General features: G+C 40.1%; 1 protein-coding gene across 21 annotated transcripts in view; it reads right to left on the bottom strand.

Moving 5' to 3' along the window:
• The window catches only part of ARPP21 (cAMP regulated phosphoprotein 21), a 198780-nt gene that overhangs the window by 24357 nt on the left and 147222 nt on the right, over window positions 1-27201 (bottom strand). For all 21 annotated transcript variants that reach the window (XM_065829991.2, XM_065829992.2, XM_065829986.2 and 18 more), the window contains 4 exons: window positions 25858-26027; window positions 24166-24270; window positions 21531-21794; window positions 14006-14132 (listed from right to left, as the gene is read on the bottom strand). In XM_065829991.2, the coding sequence (XP_065686063.1) occupies window positions 14006-14132; window positions 21531-21794; window positions 24166-24270; window positions 25858-26027 (666 nt within the window). The remainder of the gene's footprint in view (window positions 1-14005; window positions 14133-21530; window positions 21795-24165; window positions 24271-25857; window positions 26028-27201) is intronic.

Below are 27201 nucleotides of genomic sequence, written 5' to 3'. Positions count from 1 at the left end.
AGTCATGCAGAACCATTCTCTCCCAAGTCCTGCACACAAGAAATCTGATGGTGCAGGATGGTCTGTGCAAATGCACGTGTCCCAGAAAGTTACGCGCCACCAGAAAGTTACAATCTGAAGTAAAGAGAAGTCCCATACCCCTCAAAGTTCCAACCCCGCTTTTCCATGGTGTGATCACAGTAGTTTCACGACCAAAGGACACTCCAGCAGGAAGCTGGAGTTATTACTAAAGCTAGGGATGCAGGAACTGCAAGAAAAAACTTGAGGAAAAAAATGTGGAGCAAACCAGACATAGACTTCTGTACAGAGACAAGCAGGCCCCCAAAATGAAAGTCAAGCACTGAAAAATGTGAGAAATCTGTCATTATTGAGTACAGCTGCATTGTCCTAAGGGGTCACATTTCAAGCTCTTTAAAACAGCAACACAGGTCAATGCATTTGTGTCCGTATGGCCCAAGAAAGCACCATGGTGGCACGGTTAAATAATTAGAAATCAGAAAAAGGCAATTCAAAAGTAGCTCCTACAACCTTAATTCCACCTACTTAGGCATGTGTGAATAAGATGCAGTATTTAATTACATAATAATCCCAGGTACTGCAACAGAATTTGCCCTATACATTGCTGAATTGTCCCCCAGAAGAATTTCTAGTCTTCATATTTCCTATGTTGTGAAACAAAGGATTTCACACAGGACTTCAAAATGGTTTTGAGCATGAGAGCTCATAAAGCCTTCACCTCAGCCCTTACACAGGTCTAGACATTCCAGCACACAGATGAATTGGTATACATTGCTAGCAATTTTCTCCAGATGGATCCTTTGCGCGTTGTGAGAAAATTCCCATAAGAAGTAACTGAGTAGGTGAAGTGAATTTTGAAAGATCAAGCCTCAGTGAAATCTGCATCTGCTTTTGCTGGGACACCTCAAAAGGGCAGTTGTCTTGTTAAATGTTAAGCTCCTGCCCTGGGGAGAGTTGGTGCTTGAAGCCACAAGTTTTCTTTCCTTACCTGCCTATGCATATTCTCCAGATCACTCAGAAGTCACACATGTGGGGCTTTTGTTAACTGTAAAAAGTATGTCCATCTTTGGAAAGAAAGATTGACACAAAGCATAATGAAAAATAAAAGGGAAAAAAAGCTCCACACAAACTTATCTGGTCTTGGGGCCGTCTCAAAGCATGGGTATTGAAGATGTTACAGTATCAATGGCTGGTCACTTGGGATCAGAATAGAATCCACTGTCCCTTAGGAAGCACTAGTGTTCAGTTCTGCTCATGCTCTTGCCTCAGATACAGGAAAAAAAAATCCTTATGCAGGAAAGCATTTTAAACATGTAATCAAGTCCTACTGAGCAAGATGGGGCTCATAACCCTGAAATGATTACCTGGACAGGAATGGCTGTAATTATGCATGTCAGTGGCCCACAGCTCCACTGCAGAGTAAAAAAAGGGACAAGTCAAAGAAGGCAGCTGGTTTTCACATTAAAATAGCCAAATTGGGGGAACAATTTCAATAAGCCTTGCCTATTTCACATTTCCTTCTAACATACAGTGACAGCTCTTAACCTCACAAATTTTTTTCCAGGAAAAAAAAAAAAAAATCTTAAGTACGTTTTAAACAAGATTGAGCTGCTGGTACTAGGAAGTCCCCAACATTCACGCAAAAAAAGGCAGCTCTCAGGGCCAACACAATTCTTCCCAAGGACACCAGCAGCCCACAGGCTGCGTTTCTAGTATTACAGATACAAGGAGTTGTAGAAATTGCAGGTATTTAGAGAAAAAAGGTTTTAAAAAAGAACAGCATTTTCTTCTTAGTTCTGTCCTTTGGACATTAGAAAGAGATAGAAAATACTTGGATGGCCACTTTTTGAGCAAGGCTAAAAATCCAGCTGATAACACTGAATCCCGAAAGAGTGGTTTTAGTACCTTCATTGTGCAGCAACACTAAGTTTTTCAAGCAACTCATGGACATTCTTGGAAAACTAATATAGAATTATCCCTAGTTTCAAAAGCCCTGGAAAGACATGATCCATGTCCTTGACCTATGGAACTGAACAACAATTTGGAAGATTACGGCTTTTGCTCATTTACAGCACAACCTAACTACGAAATTATACACGACCCCACCTAACTGTTGGTCTTCTGAGTTTCATTCCAACAAGCTAGTTCTTAAGATTTTTGAAGTCAACTCTTACAAATTAAGTGTGTAGTCTTCTGAGGGCTGATTCCTGTAACACACACACACACACACACACACACACACACACACACACACACACACACATTCCCCTCTTTTTCACATGCAGGAAGCTCTGCCTTCCGTGCAAACATCTTTCTCTAACCACGAAGCTCTATGGACTTTGTACTAAAGACTGGGAGTCCTTTGACTTGCAGGTATTAAAAAATAAACCTCATTCCCAAATTGCTGGAGAAGAAGATAAATGAGATGTTGCTGAATCTACTAAAGTAGAACCCAAAACCAACCATCTGCACAGCAGATTTACCAACATGCATCCCTGTTCCACCACCAGTGTAGTGTGAACAGCAAAGTCCTGCCTCTCAGTGTGACAGCTCTTTCACCAACTCAATACATAGAAAAATTCAACTAGGTCTCATTTTTGATGATGAAAATGTCCCCAGATTTTTCAATTACTACAATGTGTTGTAAAAACAGGGTTATCACTTGTTTCACCTCCAGACCTAAAGATTTTCAATACACTGTAACAATGTTGCTGCAAAACGGATGTTCAACATAAGCTTTTGACACTCACTTTTGTGCTTAGTGAACTGAGCATGATTAGAGCTCTTACAGTAACTACCAATGTACTTGTACAACACAACATAATGAAAAGAAGATATAGGAGAATGTGTGAGATCACTTAAAGAGGAATCACAGACACATTTTGTTTAATCAGCACATTTTTCGTGCCATTGTTCTTCTTGACCCACCTGAGCCTCCTTCTTGGTACACAGTAACCCCTGCAAGTGTATTAAAACTTTAACAAATTCATGAGAAAGGAGAAGTTCAAGATTTCTTTTCAAAGTCAATGTTGCGATCACTCAGTAAAGCGCCCTACTGGGATTGCTTCACAGAAATACAACCACTTTGCTCACTGGAGACTCAGGCTTTTTCCCCTCTCATTTTCTCAGTTTCTACTTGATGGATGTGCTGAGTCTGCTCATTTACAGAAGGAAACTCAGGAAAAGAGTTCTCGCTGATTAATTATGGCCTACTTGGAAACAGCTTTTTACTAGTCAATTAGAAACAACTCTCTAAGGCAAATCGTATTTCCACGTGCTCACACCTGTTTCTACAATAAATCATATCATTCTATATTTACACAATGGGCCATATTATAGCACAAATGAGCTGCCTGATGCATTTCAAATGCCACTGTAAACTCATGTAACATATTAATCAGGACTGAGTAGAAAGAGCAAGCAGAAACTGAACTAACTGTGCCCTCCTCCAGGCTTCAAATCAGTTAGAAGAATTGTTTGTTTGAGGACTAAAAAGACTCCATCCTACCACATACTGCTCACCTGACTAAAACTCTTAATAAAAATGAATAGCTCTGCACTTCCACTTTGCTCTTTCTAATGTAAAAAAAAATACATCACCGGGGAAAAAAAAAAAAAAAAGGTAAAAACCCCAGTAAAAGCTACAATCCCTTTATTAGCTTTGTAGCCATTTGGTTTGTCTCAAATTTGCATAGAAGAAATGAGGAGTGTGTGTGCAATTACACATTTCATTTATCATTACATATCCATAGCTCACTATCAACACATGGAGAAAACAAATAAAATCAGATGAGTATTTATCACTGTAAATATTCCACCACAGAAGTATAAATATGGTTCACTGCAAACATATGGTATCTCCTTGAAAACAGTGGGACTAGCATGCAGAGTCAATAGGCCTCTGGACAACACCCTACAAACTCACTGCTATTGCTAGCTATATTTTCCAGGAAAAAGTTTCTTGTTCCTTTTATTGCAAGGTCATATTTCTGGGAGACAGAGATGAGAGAATCGAAGAAGAGCAGAAAAAAATTTGTATTCTCTTACTTAGAAATGTTTTCTTCATTAAAATGACCCTAACATAAGAAACACCTGGCTTCCCATTTTCGTGGGGTTAGTTAGGGACTGAATGGCTCCTGCCTATTGCTCCAGTGGGCCAGTATGCTGAAGCACACTTCTGGAGTAGAAAAATACAGCTCATTCTCTTCCTCCTGCATATTTTTTTTCACATTTCCCCTCTCCTATGAGAGCGTCCTGCACACAGCTCCGTGATACGAACTGATGACCCATATCATACACATTTCATCGATCCTTTCACTGGGCAGCTACCACTAAGCTGTCTGAAAAGCCTCCAGGTGAAGTGAGGTCAGCAACGCGGCTTTGGGAACTGCAAGGCGTGCATGGGAGCTGTGAGGAGGAGCAGCGTAGCACCAAGGGGAAAGGTGTCCCCTGAAGCTGCAAGGGCAGGAGACAGAGGCTAAAGGTAAAGCAGCTCTGACTTGTATATTTTGTCTCCTCAGCGGCTCACCACAATAGAGCAGAATATGATATAGAATAATTTCGGTTGGAAGAGACCCTCAGGATCATTGAGTCCAACCATAACCTAACTCTAGCACTAAAATATCTCCATAAGAACCTCATCTAAACACCTTTTAAACATCTCCAGGGATGGTGACTCCACCACTTCCCTGGGTAGCCTGTTCCAGCGCCTGACAACCCCTTCCGTGAACAATTTTTTCCCAATATCCAATCTAAACCTCCCCTGGTGCAACTTGAGGCCATTTCCTCTTGTCCTGTCACTTGCTACTTGGGAAAAGCAACCAACACCCTCCAGGCTACAACCTTCTTTCAGGGAACTGTAGACAGCGATAAGGTCTCCCCTCAGCCTCCTCTTCTCCCTCATCAGGCTTGTGCTTCAGACATTCCGTCAGCTTCATTGCCCTTCTCTGAACTCTCTCCAGCACCTCAGTGTCTTGCAGTGAGGGGCTCAAAACTGAACACAGTATTCAAGGTGCAGCCTCGCCAACACTGAGTACAGGGCGGATGATCACCTCCCTAGTCTTGAAAAATGGTACCACTGCCATTTGATACAAACTATTAACAGAGCAACCATTTTGAAGTAGCACATTGCTGCTTAGAATTTCATATATTTCCCTTCTGTACTTGGGAACCTTAAAAATTTAATTTGCTAAGGTTCCTTTGTAGGACTTGTAAAAATCCAGTCTTTTGTACCCCTACAGCCTCAGTACCTGAGGAAAGGTAGCTTTCAACAAAAAACAAAGTGGAAATGCAGCATTGCTAAGCAGATGCTATTTGAAGATGTTCTGGTTTACCAGCATGCTACCTGGAAGCCCTGAGGACAGTGCTGAAGCATATAACAAATTGTTTTGATAACACAGGCTGACAAAGAGCAAGGATACATACATATATATACAGCCTAAATAATTGCTTGCTCAGAAATGGCTGCTTTTCCCCCACCTCCTCTCCCCACTTAAGTAATGCCACAGGGCTAAAGCCTTTCAGAAAGAAATGTTTCGCAATACGCAAAAGACTGCTGAGGTTTACAGGCAGAGTCCACTAGCCACTTCTCATGATGGTTGTGGGTTTTCATGGTAGAAGCTAATATAAGGAATACAAAGATTGATGATGATAACGTCAAACACTTGCAAAAACATTAATTATTCCAAATGAAGTAATATTTAGGGAAGTACACTTAGGGATCCTGCACGTATGATCCCAAAAGCAACCTACTGTTTTCAGAACTCAGTGGGAACTTTGTGTGCCCAGCATTTTACAGGTAGTGAATGCATGAACAGCTGCCACAGTAAAAGCTTTTTATTTCTTTTTCTGATTTATCTAAGCTGTCTAAGGAACTTTTTAGAGATGGGCAACAGCCCTGAATTGGATGACCACTATGGTACCTGCCTTAATACTCTTTTAGCCGTGGATGGAAGCTCTACGTTGCATCTCCGCGGTGAAAAAGAAAATCTCTTTATATATATATATATGTTTTAGCACAGAGGGCTCTCAAGGCTAGCTGTAGCTCCTTGCTATTACTATGGTACAAAAATCACTATTGCACAGATTAACCTCTTCTCCTTTCCTTCCTCTTAAGCACTTGTATGATAGTAGTCAAAAGACTGTATTTGTTGCTAACACATTAGGATCCTGGGAACTGCACTGAAAACAAAAATTAAATGCATAAAAACACAGAAGAAAAATCTGTGTTAAAGTGCTTCTAATCTCAGCTCCCTCCAGATAAACTGGGGTAAAAGCTTATCTAACTTCCCACTATTCAGATATGGTTGGGTTAGGGATTCAAACTTCTAAAAAACACGTTGTGTAAAAAGGAATTCCAGTTCAACATATTGAGTACTATGCTTATTTTTATCTCCATCCTGAAAATAACATTCTTGACGAGGATAAAGGCATGTCTTGCCACCAGTGCGTAAACAAAAGCAGAAACAGAAGTTCTGAATAGTATTAACCAACCTCTATTTGTCAGTTCTGGAGTGAATTAATGTAAAATGACTCACATTTACAGCTAGGTCTTTAGTGTGACAGCAAAGGCCAAGTAGAGAATCCCCTCTTTCCCTTCTCAATCTACATCCTATCAGACATGAAGGAGCCCTCACTAGAGTCTGCAGCAAGAAAACCCGCATTTATCCTTTTTGTTCATAATGATAAATGTCAGTGATACCCACTGGAAGTGAACCTCAGCAGGGACTATGTATCACCAGTAATAACAGAAATAATCAAGTTGTTGTTAGAACCAGACACTCAGACAGCAAATTCAATTTTTTTATTTTATGTCCAATACCAGTGACAGCTACCAGCCACCATGCATTACAATTAACTCATGCTGCAGGAATGCTATCTGCTCTGGTGTATAATGAGCGAGCTGCAACAGGGAGCAAGACCTGGGAAAGAGGTGAAGAACTCTTTGGAGAGGTATTACATACCCACGCCTGTTGCTAAGGAAACCAGCTCCTTTCTTGGGGAAGACTCAAGGCCTGTCTCCTTCACACACCCACACTATCAGCCATATTTCACTCACAAAAAAAAAAAAAAAAAAGAAATGAGGACAATTGCTCACTTGTTATATAAATGCATACATTATATATATCTACTGTTGGTGAGTCAAACAGAAAATGTCCTTGCAATTGCAGACGGATGCTGTTCTTGCAGCCAGTTAAGGCAAACAATAACTGCTTGTAAGAAAGGTTGATCAAAATACAGGTAAAGGCACGAGGGTGTTTTTATATATTAGGTCTGGGCAGCAGAGCACCACTTAAATTTGTGGGACATCGTTCTTGAGTTCCTCTGCCTTAACACTGAACACATGCTGTGGCCCTTCTTCCAGTCACCTCAAACTCACACGGATTTCTTCTGCCATGTTCCAGTCTAAATAAGTGTCTCACTGTATCAGGTTTTACAAATGCAAAGTGTCCTTCGATTCTTAAATCCTCAATCAATAGCAACTGCAAGGCAAACGTCGCCCCTCCTCACACAGTGCAGCTCTCTGGTGTACACTCAGATCATCTCTTCAAATATTAGCTGAGACCCAAAAGGCCTTCTGCACTTCTCCATCCCATTTCTGCTTTCATCTGCAATAAAGTTTCAGAAAACTGAGGCTCAAAGCCTACAGACCTACTGTGAGCAGCATGCCTGAAGCCGAGCTGGAGATGGCCTCTGCCCCTCCACAGAGGCCTTCTAGCATTTCTGTTGACGGTGGGGCTACACTGGTTCTAGCAACGGCAGGATGGTATTGGAAAAGGAAAAATTCATTAAAAGAAACAAATACATAATTTTTTTTAAAAAAAGGAAAACAAAAATGAAATCCGACTTCCCTCTCAAGGACTACAATATAAACCTGCCAATTACTGACTGCTGGAAAATTCCATTGCAAGAAACGGAAGCACTGTGCATTGATCCAACACAGAATTAGCAAGAGATGATGTATGACTCTTTTTGGCAAAGACAGAAATACAAAGATTCTTTAGAGACATTGTCGAACACCTTAGAGCATTCCCTACATCTTAGTGTGGCCTCTGCAATTTCTACAGAGGCTATTTTGAAGTCCTATCTACTGCACAATGCTGTTAGAAATCTTTTCTCTCTCTGCTTGCTCCTGTACATTAACTGACAAGAGATCATCACATACTAATTGTCTTTAAAAAAAAAAAAAAAAAAAAAAAAAAAATTAGTGTGAAACCCTAGGGACACTGTCAGAAATGGCTTAGATGTTAATTAGTGCTAGAGAAGTCAAACAAAACTTCAGAAGCCTTGAAAGAGAAAAACAACCCAAACAGATAAATGCCTGTCTTAAGATTCTTATGGCTGTCAAGTTTACTGGTGTTCTCTTCCCTCAATATTTGCTTTCTCTTCATGTGAATGCTGAATAATTTAACAAGTCATTTGAGGAAGAACAAAGGTTTTTGACAAAAGTTATTTTTTTGCCTTTTAATTTTCAGAATCAAGTACACTGCAGGAGTATGATAGTATTAATTCTGCTATTACTTTAAATTACAGATATTCTGTAAAGCTGAATGTTGATTATGTACTGGTACAGCACAATTGCTTAATGTCGTAAGGACAGTAGGATTAGCCTAAGACTAGAAATTTTATAACTTTTAAGCCCAAGTCCTGGCTCTCCCAGCAAGCTTCTTAAATCTTGAATTCAGTCACAGACTCCTCCTTCAGCAGTAGAGGAATAAAATCCAGGTATGATACTCTAGGTAAGAAATTTGCTATGGGTAGGCTAATAGGAAACACTAAGGAGGTACATGGATCTTGGACCTAATCTTAACCACACACTATACAACAGTGAAATACTATAAAAGCAAGACCTTAGTTTCTTGCTTTATGCCCTTCTCATTCATGCACTTAATTCTCTGGTCCTTCAGACCTTTAGAGAAAACACTGTAAGAAAGATGGGGAACATCCCTGAACAGCAGAAATCCCAGTAAGAATATCCCCTGCAGTGCACACATGGGTTTAAAGCCCTCTCAGGTCAAGGCATCCAGGTTTCTTACACCATAGGAATGCCTGAAGTTGGAAGCAGATCATAAAATCAAATCTAAAAAAAACCCCACAAAACAAGGATCCCTTCACCTCCAGATGCGATTCAAGAAAACTGAACTCTGCCTTGCAGATGCTCTTGGTCCAAGACATTTAGTACTGTCAAAATGGAAGCACTTGTAGGTAACACCTTTATGTTTCAGCTGCTCAGAAATGTAAATACTTGGACAGAAACTAATATCTGTGTGGATCAGTTCAAGATTAAAATTTTCATCTTAGTCCTCCTAGTGCTACTGCTGCTAACTCCTTGATCTGATCCTAGCATTTCATAAAATGCTTTGAAATTACAAAGGCTCACATCAATGTTAATGAACATTGCTTAATACACTATGCTTAAGTATCTAAAACAATAGCACTCTGTCCATCTTGTTCCTGTCAAGCCCCTGTAAAAAATTAGAGACACCCCCCTGCAAAGCTTTTCGGGAGCACCAGTATCTGCTGAAAAAAGAAATATAGCATTAAACACAGATGGACACCTCCAGAACAAATCTGTTTCAATAATGCAGTAAGTAATTATTGTAGAAGAAATAGTTTCTTCAGATAATTAGATACTTAAAAATTGAACTTGTTTATGTTTATATAAGCACAAAAATTATAGATGAAATTATGCAAACAAATCGTCGACCGTGAGCTCTTGTCAGGTTGCTAATGAAGGTAGAAAGCTGCTTTATAAGGTTCTCTAATGACCCTGATACCAAAACAATTTTTTTTTAGTGCTGCACATTTCCCTTCCCCCATTTTTTAACTCTCAGTATCAGCTTATGGCGAGAAATGCTTTCAGAAGACAAAGACGAGGTCTTGGCTTTATTCTCACAACACCAAGTTTTACCTTACAACTGTGTGATAAACCAAGCTGACTGCCTTTTAGAAGCAGACCCGAACGAGGATCTAAGTATTATTTTATCCATAAAATTTCTGTTGCATTCTGAAATTATCTCGAACACAAGGCAGACATAAAACAATGAACCAAAGTAGGAAAAAGTCATGAAGTCATGTAATTTCTTGCAGCTTGTTCATTTGTGAATGGCAGTAAGAACAGTTTCATATCCCAAAGTAACATGCATGTAGTTATCCAGCTCATGCTTATGAATCACTTAAAAAAAATCCTCAAAGTGCACAGCATTTGCTACAGTGAATGCAACTACAGAAACACAGATATAAAATAACCCATTGCTGGTATCCTCTATCATAGTAAAATACAAATCACTACTGATTTATCATCAGTATATCTCTATTTTCCTATTCAAGCACAGTAACTAGGATTGAAAGCCTTCAAAGCTACAAAAATAGGGATAGTTACTAAAGAATTAAATACTGATGATGTTAGAAGTGCAATTTATAGAGTACTGCTAGATGAGAATACAGAAATAATGTTTTCTTCTGTGTGGTTACAGAACTGGGCATCCCACAGTATCCTAAATAGAGTACAGAAATGAGTAGTAGCAACATATCCACACAGTTTGAAAAATGAGCATAATGTTTTTGAGAACAGCTTCCTGAACATACCCAAAGAATCCACCTATGATGTCCTACATACTCCACACAGTGGGACAGATGCTGGCTTGACCCTGGCCCCATTCAATGGCAACACTTTGGAAAACTCTGACTTGCACAGGACTGGACACAAGAACGGTGGAGAAGAAGCAAATGAAAAAGAGCAACAATGGTACGTATCTGAGTGAAATGAAGGTATTTCTGTTTAGAGACCATGATAGTGTGCTGTCAGACACCATATTTTTTGCTTTAACAGAAATGAACATAATTCAAATGGCAGAAGTTTTTATAAAAACTTCATAGACAACTCCCTCTGTAGCAGGGTTCTGCCAGAAGGGGGTCACTTATATTCCCATACAAACCAGCAGTTAAGGAAAACAAATAAAACTAAAAAAGTAAATAAAAACACAAAAAAGTTCTCCTCCTTCCTTCCAAATGATTTATTGCTGCCAGAGCTCTAATCTAATTTTAGGTGAGCTCATCTTTTTTTCTGCCCTGGAGGCATTTTAACTTAATATTGCTCTCCTTCCCGAGCCACGAGAGAGTACAGGCTCCCTTAGCCATCACAGATGTTGTGCTGACATTTTACTTTAGCCGTTTGCTGTAAAAGTCATCAATATCGCTCCACTCCTGAAGAGACCTTTTCTAAGAAAAATCAAAACAAATTGCCGGCATTAGATCCAACTTTGACCTCTGCAGCCCCAAGTGGCGAAAGTAAGATCTGAACTCCTTGCTGCTGCTTTGAAAGCTTCCAAAAGCTCCTCCAAGCAGGAAAACTTTTTATCTTTTCACCTGCCTCCTTCCCACCTCTTCCCCCCTTTCCATCCTCAATATTCCTGACCTGAGCTAAGTTTTGTCAGTGCTATTCTCCTTCATGTCTTCATTTTCCTGCCCCCAGTTTTCCCCGGCTCCTGCACATTTGCTCATGTGCTAACCTGAAACTAAGTCTGCATGGGAAGGAAAACTGCAGTCTGAAATGCTTCCTCGTTGATTGCTATATTCACATCACATACAACTTTTTAGGAAGATTTAAATGTTTTCTTCATGTTTTTTCTGTGTTCAGAACTAGTTTCTGAAGGAAAAATGAGTGTGATTACTCTTGACATTTTTCCTCAAATAACCCTCAGAGCAAATTTTTGAGCTCTACATCTAATTTCTATCGCGTTTCACACAGAAGTGGAAGCTGCAACGACACAACGTTTCAAAAGTTTCCTCAAAATTAGCGGCTTGAAAGAGGAGAGGTGCGCCCCAGCACACCCACCCTGCTGTCAAAAGGCTGCAGCACAAGGTGGAAGGTATCTGCTCTCTTTTGGTGCCACTAGCCCATCTACTGTGGTACCGCAATGCTGTAAAAATTACGTGGCTTTTTGGAAAGCCAGTTATTTTCCAAATGACAATGGATGCAGTGGAACATAAATTCGATTGATCCTTACACCATCTCCAAGAAAAGATCTACAGGAAACGGCGAGCTGCTTTCTGGAGTGCCTAACACACACTCGGACAATGGCTATGGGAAAGGATGCATCTGAGCCCAAAGGAATGAACCATCTTGGCAAATCTGTTCTCAGCCAAGTCTCTAGATCTGAGAACAGCTAAATGCTTAAAACCATCACCACAGCAGGGAGTTTAAACCATAGTCACAATGTTTTCATTTTTAAACAAGAGAGAAGAATAATGTTTCCAACTGAGCAGGCAGCTGGAAGAGCGAATTGCAGGAGAAGACTGATGCGTTAAATATTTTACACAAATTCCTTGACTCATGTTTTCCAAACATGTAAGGAAAATGATGTAGTAAACACAGAAACAAAATTAGCATCTGCATCTCTGCATTGCCTGTACTCAAACATAACAGCTCCTGTGCTACAATATATTTTTAAAACTAGGATTTCCTCAAGATCAAATAGCTGGATCTTCTCCAGAACATCACTCAAGTGCTTCAGACCATCTCTTATGCACTTCATTTGCCATAATCTCCACTATGCTGTGGATACAGCATTAAACTGATAAATACGGTTTTATAACAATACAGTAGACTCAGATAATGTCATCTAAGTTGATTTGCACTTAAGTTATAGAAAGACAATAAATATGGTACCAGACTGTCAGGCAGGAAAAGTCAGAAGAGACAGATGATCTCTGTGCAATATCTCACCCCTTTCTCTCCCAGGAATGTATAAATACAAAGTTATGAAAGCAGACACAGTCACCAAGACACTGACCAAAATAACACGCATTTTATTAGAACATAGAACAGCTTTTTTTTTTTTAAAAAAAAAAAAAAAAAAAGAAGTAATCAATTGCTCAGTTATAGCTGTGTTTGCCACGTCTTTGTTGCCCTGAGCGCCTGAGAGAGCGTGAACAAAATTGCCAACAGTCGCATTACACAGACAGGTTGACGGGCTGGATGACCCCATAAGTCTTGCTCATGTCTCACGTCTGGGCTCTTGACTTGCATCTTAAAAGACTTTCATATAAACGTCTTTGCAGGGAATCTGCTTTGCCATTCAGAAAGATTTCTGCCAAACTCAGACAGAAAGATGAATGCTTTGTCCTACGTGGCACGTCTGTAATTGCATGCCCTATTGGGAAACAATACCCCCACCCACCTTGGAGTTACTGTTTGAGACACCCTATGATTGGAGGTGTGCATTAAAGAAACACATGATCAACAACTTTAAAAAAAAAAAAAAAAAAAAAAAAATCTCCAAACCCAGAACTGTTTATTCCCTTGAAATGCGAGGATCCTTTCACGAGCACAATCCCTGCCCTCCCTCAACACACACCATCCCAACTCTGCCTACATCCCTCTTACTCTGGTGTCATCAGGAGTGGCAAGACACAGTAGGAAAAGAGACCGGTTCACTGTGAGACCTGCTACTCACTCTCTTACAGTGTAACGGCCCCCCTTCCAGCTGCACATCGCTGCGGAGAGCTGGTCCTGACAGGCACCAACCACGTGGACCACCCTGCTGCTCCTTGAGCTTAGGGAGAGCAGAAGGTGGTGGAGCACAACCAGCCCCTCCTGCATCACTGTTCACTGTGTAGTCTTAAAAATGCTTGGGGAGTTTGCATGACGAAGGACAAAGTACAAGGGTTGCCCTGAACATGCAATGTGACCGCCCACACCAGTTCCCTCCTGGCTTTCTCTGTGCCCCATCACGTGGAGCATCGACACTGAGGACACGGCATTGCACACAGGACAGCAGTGCTGGAGAACACAACCTCTGCTCTTCCATTGTTCCATATCAACAAGCAAAGGGTTCATCAATTTGTAATTTTCACTCTGTTTTCAAACAGAACAGTGACCAACTTTCTCCTCTGCTGTTCAAACTCAAAATTAAAACACAATCAATAGGTTTCACCAGCAAGGGCACTGCGAGCAGGTGAAGAAATGAGTAACAGATGTAAATACCTGCTTGTTGTGCAGTCTGTGGGATCTGCTGACTCCGCTGTGCGTTGTACTGAACTGAGGCAATGGGTCTGTACTGCTGAGTTGTTGAGGTAGGGTACTGACCAGATGGGTAATAATACACTGGCATCTGCAATGAAAGAGAACAGCAGCTAACTATGTACTTTAAAGATCAAAGATTCACAAAATAAAACAGAACTGGAAGGAGAATGAGTTAAAGTTAAGCATATTAGCGGTAACAGTAAGAGGAGAGGTTTGCATTATGTCTCTTCAAGAACTGCTGCTTGCTTTCAGCTTTGCTAGGAAAAGGGCTATCAGTGTCCAAATTTCTTCTTAGATACTTTAAGAAACAGAAGAAAAAGAATTGCAATTAAAAGAGACAAAAATGGACAGGATGCATAAAAAGCTACATACATATACCAAAGAAATTACAGTAAAATATCAAATGTCACAGAAAAACAGCTGCAAACACCATCTTCCATAACAACAATAGATATAGGTAGCATGTCGAACCATAAAGTGAACTCTGGAAAAAACGGTCAATTCTAAGCAAAGAATGGCCTGGAGTAAAAACATGTAGAGGTGAGATAGAGGGAAAGGCGGAGAGTGTGTGCCCATAACACCTGTAAGAAACAATTAAATTCACACTTTTGTTTAACAGCTTCCTCCTTCCTTACATGAATGTTTCCCTGTAAAGCCTCTCTCATACTTGGTATGAATACAATTACAGTTTAAAAAACAATCGTAGTTGTTTTCTTACAGGAGCTGAGGGTAGGCATTGAGTCAGAAATCTGTCAGGTAGGATTCTTTTTTCTATTATTATCGCCATTATAGAGCAACGTGTACTACATCACCTTATCACGGAGATGAACATAGAAGTCTGAGGGTGACTGGAACTAAAGGTTTTTCCCACACATGCTATACCACCGCTACTGAGACATTTGAGCGAAACAGTTTTCAACTGACCCATGGCAAGTTCAAAGCACTCAAAATTTTTCATTTTCAGCTGCAGTGGATGCTGTAGGTACCTGACAGAGTTTGGCAGCATATGCAGAAATACACAGGCTTGGGGGAACGTTGCTTCTCTCATGACTTCTGCAACATCTGTCAGCATTCCTTTATAAATCACACAATATTTTTTTACTTTCTGTCTAGCATTTACCCTACTCAGACACATGCACAAAGACAAATGCTGTTGTCTTTTTTTTTAATATGAAAATAAGAAGTGCTTTTGCCACTTTTATGCACATGGAAGAAATGCTCCTGGAATGCCTCATTCAACTCGATCACCCAGAAAGTATTAACAGAGTAAAGGTAACTATATCCTTTTGTAAACTGCTAGGACATCGTAAGAGAGACCAGAAATTTTCCTAGAGATTATGTCAGATGAAAGAGAACAGGCATAGATACAAAAGAACAGGTGAGATGAGGGTATAGATGGCTAATTTGGTAAGCAGAAGATTACTGAATGGGTGACTGTGGTGGGAAAAGTATCAGGATCAACGAAACCGGACTCAGCCACATTGGTGAAGTGAAACCCCCAGACCAACTGACAGTCAGCATCATCTGTCAGTCCAGAGCTTGAATATCCATTTATTCTTCCAAGGTCTATTCATTTGCTCTTGAATCAATGGAAATATTTTTTTCCCTTCTCCCTGCCCTGACCCCCCCAAGATAGTATCAGCCAGATTCAAATGAATACCAGAAAGACAATGTTTGACTGGAAAATGTTGTAAACTAACCTTCCTCCAGACAATACCAAGTGACGCCTAATGGCTATTAGAGACTAAACTAACAAAAGCAAAAACGCCTCTGTAAAATTGATAAAATCATTACAAATTTGTTTCCCTGCAAAGAAAAGCCAGAAGGTATAGGAAAGTTGACCCCAACATTTAAGGAGCAAAAGTCACTCTTTAAACATCATAGCAAGGTATTAAGGGATCAGGCAAGTTCAGTGTGATTAACACATCTTGTGGAAACCTCTCAAATAAAAGATATGAAAGCAGTGAGAAGACTCGGCCTAAGTAAAGTCAAAGCTGGGGAACAGAATAGACATCCTCTCAAATATTCTTCATTTTCTATTATCATGTTCTACAAATTTAAAGAATATTAAACCCCTCTGGAAATACTCTCACTTCTCCTGGCTGCAGCTTAATCTCACTTAAAGGATTTAAATTTATTTGATTTATCTTCAACTTCCTCATTCTCCAGGCACAGGCAAGCCCCTGGATATTTGAAAATATAGGACCATATGAGAACAATGCAAATTATCTCTTGTGGAAAGAGTCTGTAGGTTTTAACTTTAAAACACGGCATAAAGAGTATAGGTTTTGAAAGGAGATTCATAGTTAAACATGCTTAGCAAAGAATATATACATACACTGAAGCATTCAGGCTAATTTGGAATTTTATCACACAGATAATATACCAGTTAGTCAAAGGATTTTCTCCCTCTCATTTTCTCAATTCAATGCAATACATTTATCATATACTCCGTTTAGAAGCTTATCACATGGCAATCTATCAAGGTGAAAAATGTTAGTAGTAGGAGTTCTGGGGAGGAAAATAATTTGATTTAGAAAGATTAATGGATGAATTTGCTAGTAATCATGCATACACGACTTCCAAAGAGGAAATGTGTTTTTTTTCTAGTTCATTGGTTGATTTTTTGTGGGTTTTTTTTTGGGGGTAGGCTTTTTGTTGGTTTGTTTTTTGTTGTTGTTTTGTGTTTTTTGTTTGGTTTGGGGGTTTTTGTGTTTTTGTTTTGTTTTGTTTTGTTTGATCTTTAAGATACTAGACATCAAAAGAAGGGCTTGGTCCAAAATATGCACACAGAAATTTTGGGTGTTTGGTGGTTTAAGGGTCTGGAAGGATCTATTTTCATGTGTCTTGAGTATATCTCTATGCCAATAGTTGAAATGTTATTTATCCTTTCTGATATTACTTTACTGAAGGGTGGAATTAGAAGGATCAGAGATAACAAGTATCACTTATATTGTCTACTCTGACCCTCTTGAATTTTTTAGTTTCTCATTACATCAGTGTTACTAACACCTCTGTTTATGTGCTTCTCAACAAAAAAAACATTGCATTTCTGTAACAGCTGAGCAGCTGACTGACATGTCAAATTATATTTGAATTACTTTCCCGTGTGAACGAACCATCTCACCTTAGACCTTCTGCTTGTTTAACACATTTCATTCGCAGAACCAGGAGGTTTCCACTACACTAACAAGCATGCCAACACAGCTACATGGTTATTCAACAAAAGAAGCAACCAACCAACCAACCAAAATCCCTGAATTTTTTAAAATGTGCTTCTAAGACCACAACCTAAATAAATTCTGCCTTCTTTAGTCTAAAAGCATTGCTTCTTGATCATAATCGTTGACACTGTGAAAAATCCTCCTCTTTAATAAATACCATTAAAATAGTCCACAGATGGTCCGTACCTCCATGGATATTCTTATTTTGAAGGTGAATACCCACCTAATTTGTAGGCTGACCATTCCAACACATCTGTATTTTTCCTCTCATACATGGCATTTTCTTTATTTAACTTACACTGTAACAGAACTGGGCACATCACTTCACAGACACTCATGAAATGGCACAAACAGGCATTACTTTTCTCTTTTTCTGCTGTGCTTTGTCTCTAGATGACGGGCAGAGACTTAATACAGCGTCAGCTTTCTGCTTTGTTTTGCCCACCTACAGTTCAAAACCCATTACCAGGCTGGGCCTCCCTTAGACTGCTCTCTAACAGCATCCCTTGAGTCCACAGGTATGTTGGTTATTTCCTCATGGAAGACGATTACACACAACTTTCAGACTGATATTGCTTGCCTAACCTATCTCTCTACTGACTTACAGCTTGATTCTGCCATCAGACAGGTATCCCACCTTCTCTTGACATCACTGACAATCAGCTGGGTTTGGATGAACAGCTTCATCCAGTTGATCAGTGATGCTGACACTATTGCTAATGGCAGCTACAGCTGCATGAATGGGAATGAAGGTAACACACACCACAGTGATGTAAGGACACATGGAGGTGCTGTTTCTTCCCAGTATCTGACTGGGATCAGTCATTCTTTAAGGATTTTTCTCTTCCCCTCCCCTACCCCAAATCCTCCATAATAATTACAATAACAGTAACAAAAAAATAATGGCCTGTGCACAGCTTAAGGCCTGTCCTTCAATGTCATCTTCTGAGATCATCAAGGAAAGACCCAGCCACTTGCAATGACTCCCCAGTCTTTTCCATAACAAGTTTCCTAGAAGAGACATGCTATGAATAAAGATTTTGTCTTATGGCAGTTATGCACTCTATAGGAGGGGGCTTTTGCAAAGAGATGGTTAAAATGATGAGACAAAATTAATTCAGGTGAAAAAATCCCTCAACATGTGTATTACTTCTTCCAGACTCTCCAAGAATTCATGCCACCTCATTTGTGGACATCATTTTGCCAATGAGTCAGAGGTGAAAAGAACTTTAAAGGGAATGTATGCTTTCCCACTGGCACAGTACTCACAGTTTTCCCATTTCTTCACCTGCAGAGGCAGAGCAATGACAAGCACCAATGAGAGGGTCCTGCAAAAACCAAATGTGGACCCTTGTTGCAGAGCCTGGGCCCAAAAGTGCTATAGAAGAACCATCAGAAAGAGAAGAAAATGGAAAACAGAAGAAAATAAAGAAAGATGTATGTTTGCTATTTGTGATACAGAAAACAAACAGGAATTCGCTGCTAAAAGTTCCGTTCAATAAAACCAGAGTAATGGTTGGTTTTTGATGCTTTGTTTTGGGTTTTGTGTTTCCCGAATTGGATGAATGAAGATAGATCATTATTTTCAGGTTATTAAATCACAACTCTGCTGTCTATCTGGGGAACAGCTGTGATGAAAGAAGCAGCAAAAGAAATGGAAGGAGTCCTCTTGCCACTTCTTAGGCATGACATTTCAAACTCAATCTGCTTCTGCTGTGATACAGGCTGGGAGAGAGAATCTTGGAGAACAGCTGTAGAGCAACATTTAATTGAACTTTAATACAAAAGCTAATAATTTAAATAAAGTACCACTGGGTTTGTAGGCTTGGAGGGCATTTCCTTCTTGTCCTTTCAGCTCCCAAAGGAAATGATCATACTCACAGGACCTCCACCCAAGTTCCCACTGCTATTTTCCAACAGCATACAGGGCACCACAGCCAACCTACTAGAACATTGATTGCATTGCACTGATTAATGCATCACAAAATGTTCTGCATGCTCTACCATTTTTATTGCCTCCCCCCTCTGTTTTTTTTTAAGCCTGCCTTGGCTTTGGCATCTGCTTTACTATTGCATTTAAGCCCAAAAGAGTACAGGTGATTGAGGTGGCTGACAGTGCCAGAGTGAAGTTTTGCCATGGGCAAGACACAGAGCTGGGGTCTAGCTGCCCTGTGCAGAAAGCTGAACTGTTAACAGGGCAGAGGAGCTACTATAGCCCAAGGTTTCGCTCATCTTTTTACAAGAGGGATCCCCTATTTGCTGTACACGTGCTACAAGTAGTACCCAAACCACCATGACTCATTCTAGGGCTGAAGAGAATGAATTGAAACGTTGATCAGAAGTTCCCATTTGCGTACACGGATGTCGAAAGCTCCTGCCCCCTCACCCTTCCAGCAGATCAAGACCACTGCACTTTCACAGTACAGCCACACAGGCAGCAGGGACTGACCCCCACTGCACCCTCTGCCATACAGGTATCTGGATGAGACAAGGATTTTTTTGGAATAGTGATAAGCTGGAGCTGAATGGTATGTATGGTGCAGCAGATGCAGAGGAAGCTGACAGCACTGAATTTCTCACCTTTCTACACCCTCTGAAGACAAACCATTCCCCAGCAAAGTAACAGAAGTTGCTGCAAACCCAAGAGATATTTTTCCGCCCTCAATAACTTTCCACTTTGTTACAGTGTAGGAGGAAAGTGCCCATACATGCTGTATTTGAGGTATGGACAGACACATGGGGCTATTAGACACACCAGTACTGTACTGGTTCAACAGCAGCCTATACATGAAAAGGCTCCTTCTCCTCACTTGTCCTCCGAAGAAGTTAATCTGTCCCTCCAGTAGCATCAGAGTAAGTATTAATCGGAGAAAACAGTTTCACAAAGTTAACGCTATGCCAGGGTGCTGCATGCCCCTTCACTCCTGCAGCAAACCCCAGCCCACAGGGCTGGGAACCACATCACTTCGCCTGCTGCGGTGACAGCTAGTAAAATGGAGGTGCTTGCATTTGTCTGGTTCACTAGAAGTGTCGTGAGGTTTGATTAAGTGATGCCAGAAAACACTGAGGGCACTGGGGAGCTGTACACAGGGAGTGAAGCCTGGACAGCCTCTACTTACTCACTTTGGAGACACGGTCTAAACGGGGAGATGGATTTATCAGAGGATTCTGATTCTGCTCTTCATGTCATTTTTTCCTCACTTTTTAAATTTTTTTTTAAAGTGCTACATTTGGCAGAGAAATCTTTTCCTAACAATATTTTATTACAATCACATTATATTGAACTTCACCTCCTTAAAAACTATTTTTTGCAAGCCTTCACTCTGAAAAAGTGCTGCAGAATTTCTTACAGAAAATGGATGTCACAGTCCTCTATGAGATGTGAGCATCCAGATTTCTTCTATTGTTAATTAGTGAACTAATTAACTAGATCTCTAGCCCACTTAAAACATTATAACAGTATAAATTCGTCATTACTGTGTCAACACAGAATCCCATTAACAAACTCAATCAGAGTTCTTCAGTAAGAAGTGGCAAACAAAAAAAACAATACAGTTTACCCTACTTTTACATTAAAAGAAGTGGTGAAGTTTTTTCACTTTATGTTTTATATATTTTCTTCCTGCTGCCTAAAAATGAAAACAGGAGAAATACTATTAATACCATTTTCAAGTAGAGTTTAAATAAAGTCATCTATAATTGGATAAAGAAATTTGGCTTTTTAAAGTGTATGCCTTGAAAATGGACCAGAAAGTCATCTGTGCATTTTACTTCTTGACAGTAATCACTTTCAATATTCCGTAAAGGTACCCAGGAGACAAGTAGAGATGTTTGGTAGTGAACAGTAAAACATAATCAGTCTTCAGGAAGAGAGTTAAAATTACTGATCTGTGACATCTCACATGTTCGAGTCAATTAAATATGATTAACGACTACCTGGGCTGATGTGCATGTTGCTCTTTTGGTATATAACATAGGCAAAAAGGACTACGGGTATTTATTCACCCTCTTCCTTCATATTCATGTGCAGATGTGTCCTGGAGTATGAACATATGTTCAGAAAACGGTTTGAGGATAGAGAAGGAATTGCCGAAACCCCGGAAACGACAGTCTTCGCAAGTTTCCTGCTGCCTAAAAATCTGCTAAGCTTTTATCAGGGAGGGAAAAAATAAATAATCTAAAATCTAGATTTATGTTTTAATATTTTCTTTCTGATGTCATAACAAGCACCCTGCCAAACTGGCAGCGAAGGTTTTGCCTACCTGAGCAGGTGGTGGTGGCTGTTGCACAAAGCCCTGGGGTGGTGGTGGTGGCTGCAGCACTTGCTGGGATACTGGTGGACCTGAACCCGTAAAGCCTCCTGGGGGAAGCTGCTGGCTTGGGGAAGCCATAATGTAACCCGGCTGCTGGGCAGGCTGCTGCAGGAGAGGCGACGGGTAGACAGGACCAGAAGGCGATTCGGAGTTGTCTCCTGATGATTGACGACTTAAGCTCATCTGGTTAAACTGTGTTGTCATGTCATCTCGCTGCGGGGTAAAAGGCAGTAGGAAATGATGCAGACACGATGTTTGCAGTAGACACGCAAAATAGCAAAACAAAACAGGTTCAAACAGAGCACGTGGAGGGGAAGGAATCGCTCAGCTCAAGTATGTTCCAAACTTTGCATGGATATCTACAAAAATGGAGGCGACTAAAATGAAAATCACTATAAATGCCAAATGACAAAGACTTCCAGATTGAAGGGTGAATGGCATTGCTCAGCACAGAAGCCCATTATTTTGGCTTTTACTCTGCCCCCCACTTTTATTCTAAAATGACAAGTGAACTTTTACAGTGTTCAAAAGAAGACATTTTAAACATAAAGGGCATGAAAATAGTATGAATACCTCTTCCCACAAACACAGAATTCCTCAGCCAAACACATGCTGCTAATTTCACCTGTGTTTCACAAGGATCCCAAGAGGAATTCAGTAGGATTCAGGTGGAGACCTTTTCCTTTTTGGACTGTTTTGAAAATCCAAGGTTGTGAACATAGAGAAAGTAAAAAAAGCTAAGCCTTCTGTTGCTATTTCAATGATTTTTATTCAGAGTTTGAAAGAAAAAAGTACTTTATTTGACTGGAAGGGGAAAAAAAAAATCTATGGCAGGATGAACATACCAAATAAAGTCAATGGACCTAAATCTCATTACATGCTGGTAATGATACAAGGATTCTAAACAGTATCTGTTCAGTCTCACAAAAAGATCCATTGCTAATCAATGCTCTCAAGTATATTCTGTGAAGGTCAAAGACTTACAAATGTGATTCTGTGCATTTTTGTTTGTGTCCACATCATGTGATTTTTAAATACTCAAGATTAAAACATACACTATACAGCAATAAATCCAGCACAGAACTCCACTGTGTGATAATATGTAGATTACGGTCCCCTCCTGATACCTCCTCAAAGATAGGGAATAAGGACTATGAAAATGCTTTCCACTTAGAACATCCATGTAAGTTTTCAAAAAAGAGCCTCTTCAATTTTGTTCACATCCCTGTGGTGGTCACGCTCCCAAACCACCCTGCACAATGTATTTATTGGCAGGAAATTTCGAAATAGAGAAAAAAGTTTGTTTATGGGAAGCACTGCACAGACACTCACACTACCACTCTGAAAGCAGATACCATGGGCCAAAATCTTAAACACTCCTGGCACACCTTCAGGTGCTACAAGAAATAATGCTATTAACTTTATAATCCTATATCAGGTACGTAAGTTGTTTATTTAAAAAGCTAGGATACTCATTATCTGGATAGCAAATAACTGTAAAGAGATTCTACAAGAAACTTCACTGAGCCTGGAATGTCTCTGGATTTTCAAAACAGAGACCAAGAGCTTTAAAATCCTGTAATCTAGACATTGCGTATATAATGTAATGTACACTGAAGACATTAATTCAGGTGAAGTTCCATTATTAAATTACCAACTAAAAATACCAGCTTTCTTATGACTGTCACTTAGAACAACCTGGGATGCCTACAAGACACTTTTGAAGATAATTAGCACTGAGATATGCAATTTCTGTTCAGCAAGGAACATTTTTTTCTTGTCCTTTAAATGGTACCACTCATCTACCAGGCATTAAGAACATTATTTTAGCTGCAAGGATCCATTCAGCTTTGTTTCCATTTCTTACTATAACTACACAACATCTCTATCTTGGGGGACCAAGAGAAAAAAAATAACAGAAAAAAAACTTGTAGTGCCTCTTAAAATGTCAGCTTAATTTTACAACAGTATAATCCTAGCCCTGTAAGCACCAAGCCAGATTCAGACTCCCAAAGAGTACTCTATTTATTTTTATTATACATGTACATCGGCGCTTTGTCATGATGAATAGCGTACCACACCTTCTGCAGCTGGTTCACCACTACTCTGTTTTCCAAGTGTGCTCGTATCATCAAGGAATAAATCCAGGCAGTGGATTTAGTATACTAACAAAGCAATATAAAATAAAAAAATAATGATTTCTAGAGGTCTCTTCTCTGGTCCTTGAGGATATAAAGCGAAATAACCCAAATCTCAAATGCTCAAGCTAGCAATTTAAGTTCCCTCGACATAAAGTGCAGAGACACAAGCTCCTATCGCAGGCACAACAAAACATTTTTTTCTGGAGGCTCTGCTAACCAGGTAGAGTGCCTTGCTCCTAACATTATCCTCCAGATTATTTAGTTAACCAGAGTCAGTACGGGCGCTCTTACAAAATGCTTGTTAGTACCAAAAGTGTTAAGACAAAGAGGGATCTAGATGAGGGTCTCATATGGGACACCACTCACAGTGCTCCCCAGAGGTTCTCCTTGGGCATACTCATGCTCACACACACAACCTCAAGGAAACAAACAAAAATTAGTACCACAGAAAACTGCTGCGTTGGAGAGACTGGCAGGAGATGCTGGGGAGGATAAGAAACTGCTGGATACTGGACTGACTGAGAAGATGGCTGCATTGCCTGAACAGGCTGCAAAACAAACACAGTGAAAGACGATAAATACAACCTACTTAGAGATAGATAACAACAACAACAACCACCTCCATTACTGAGAACAAAGATCACAAACAGCTCTGAAAATGCAGGTGAGTCATTGCCAGCCCAAATACAAGAGGTCAAATACTGCGACTTTAGTCTTCATTTTAGCTTTATACTAAACAATCCCTTATCACAGATTTTTCTGCCTATTTTCATATATTTGATGGCTGTTTGATCAAATGAAACCACAGCTAGACCTTCTTCTTACAGATGTGAGGCAAAGCCAAATTATGATTCTACATTTAATTTACAGAGATAAAATGGAAGAACAGCACAGCGTAAGTGTATATTTGAATTCTGCTGATAATGATTGATTTAACTCCGAGTGTGTCATAGGCAAAGGAATAATGATTTTAAAGCTGCTTTGGCAGAACACAATAGCTAAAAAAAAAAAAATATGACACAGAACAGGTTGTGAATAACCAACAGAGACAGGCCCATCAGCTCAGAACAGATGTTCATCTAAGTGAAAGAATAATTCTTCCACAGCGCTATTACCTTGGATTAGCTAGTTTCACTACTCCTTTCATTTTAACCTCTCATTTAACTTGAGTCTTACACAGGTTTGGTACTACCTCTATCTTCTGAAACTGCTAAGACCAAATCAAGAAATAAGCACACTTAAGTCCCAGTAAAATCAAAGTAACTTCACTGAATTTAAACATTGTATTTCTGGGTAGCCTGGGATGAAACTGTGCCAAATCACAGAGCCACACAAGAACCATAACAGATCTTGGCTGCTCTGCAACTAAGCAGCACGTACGATCCTTGCTTGAGTAGTTTCGCCACCTGCTCTGCTCTGAGAGAGCAAGCTCACAATCCACAGAAGTTTGAACCAGACCCAAACCCTGCTGCCCACGTTCAGCTGCATCTGGCCACAAGCCACGGCCTGGCCAAAGGCCAAAGAGTCGACGTACAGTGGCATCGTGCCCAAACTACGCTGCTCTGCCCTTCCCTCTCCTGCGGTAGCTCCAGAGCTTCTTGCTCAGAGCAGGGTCACCAGCCAGAACATGGGGTGCAGGCAGAAGACTCACGGTCTGGGGCAGGAGTGCTTGGAAAGTAGGCTACCCACAGCTGAGGCTTGATATAACCCGACACAGAAGTTTGTAGAGCCCTGCATTGTACTTGAATCTTTCTTTTAACCCCACTGCTGTCTAAAGGGACAAGGAAAGGTCCTCAGCTCTTTGGACAGAGAATTACAGACTGCAATACTTTGAGCATGAGTGCTTCAGCTTTCATTTACGGGTAATTTTTGCAAAATAAATTTATGTAGACATACAGCAACTCGTTTAACAGTCCTTTTCAAAATGAAATCATCGTTTAGCTGGAACTGAAAAAGGAATCTTCCTTCCCCATCTGTGTCATCCACATTGAAAATACAGTTCATAGGCCTCATTTGTTTCAAAAGAAAAAACATCTTGATATTTTGCCTAGCCACGTCCTTCCCTCCCACCCTTCAGGTCATCCTTCGTATCCCCTGAGAGCTTCTTCTCTTTTTCCAATGGCCACTGCACCTACCTGTGTGACAAGGTGACTTGCCATTTGCTGCTGTGGCTGTTGAACCTGCTGAGGCTGCTGGGATGAAGGCTGCTGCTGAGACTGTCCCACCATCTGGCTCCTCATCGTCTGCTGGCCACTGGGAGGATTGTATATTGCCGGCGTCCCATCAGGATTTACAAATGGTTGACCTGAAACAAAACACTCCACCTTTGCTGAACACTTTAAAGAATGCACTGTTTTCTGTATGAAATCATACAACCTTGCTTTAAATGATTACTCTTTAGCTGACCTGCTACAACAGTAAAATGCTTATCACTCTCAATGCCTCATTACAGTCTCCACCATATATATATATATATATATATTTCTTTTTGCAGGCAAGGCAGACAGTAGATATTTGGTTTGGCAGTATGGCCTTCCAAGGAATGCGTGGAAGGTTACCATGGCTATAAGATTATTCAGGTGTTATGGTTACTTTTAAGTCATTCCATGATGAATCAATTAATACTAAAATTGAACTCTGGAGCAAACACCGGAGGTACAGAACATTCATGTACATTTTACCACTACACAACAGCAGTCAAATGTACATAACTACTCCTGACGCACTGTGGTTTGCATGGAAGGGAAAACAAACAAACAAAATCACCTTGTTACTAATTTATTTACACATTCTAATAACATAGTGCTATCCTTTTGAGACCTGTAGCCTATGTAATTAGAGGAGGCAGTGCTGGAAGTTATCAAGGAAGAAACAAGATGTCTTTGAAAATCTCTTATATATGAGACAAGTTCTGTCCAGTGTTCTACTAAGTTGCTGAATTCTTTTTGCTTCAGATATTGTAGCTGGGGGAAGTAACCTTGCAAAAGTAATGTTTGGGTTTTGTTTTTTTAAAAAAGCTTACCCAACTCATTGTCTTACAATGAAAAAAGAAATGGTATTTCTTTGTGGGGAAAATGTTTTCCATGACCTTGGTTTTCTTTTCACTTCCATCATAAATTCATAAATCAAAAGAATTACAGATGTTTCCATGAGGAAAAAAAAAAAAAAGTAACTTTAGCAATGAAGTGATAACATTTAAAGTAGGTAATTGAATTCTGAATATCTGAGATAGGAGATCTGGAGGAATTCAGTGACTGAGAGCAATAGCGAAACAGTTAACTTTTAATTTGTATACCACGAGTTTCTCTACCTGTTCTATCTACTCAGCCTTTCAGTTCCTTCCTCTTAACTATCATGGTCAGAAACGTATGAGGAACATCATATAAAGAAACCTCACCTTCCATCTCTAAAGCACGAAGGCTTTCTCGATGAGGTTGCTATATTATACTGGACTAGTCTCACACTCCCAGTGAGAAAGG

The sequence above is a fragment of the Patagioenas fasciata genome, chromosome 2, assembly GCF_037038585.1.
Source record: "Patagioenas fasciata isolate bPatFas1 chromosome 2, bPatFas1.hap1, whole genome shotgun sequence".
Classification (NCBI taxonomy): Eukaryota; Metazoa; Chordata; class Aves; order Columbiformes; family Columbidae; genus Patagioenas; species Patagioenas fasciata.
Note: the sequence above shows the minus strand (reverse complement) of the source record. Positions and strands in the feature narration are given on the sequence as shown.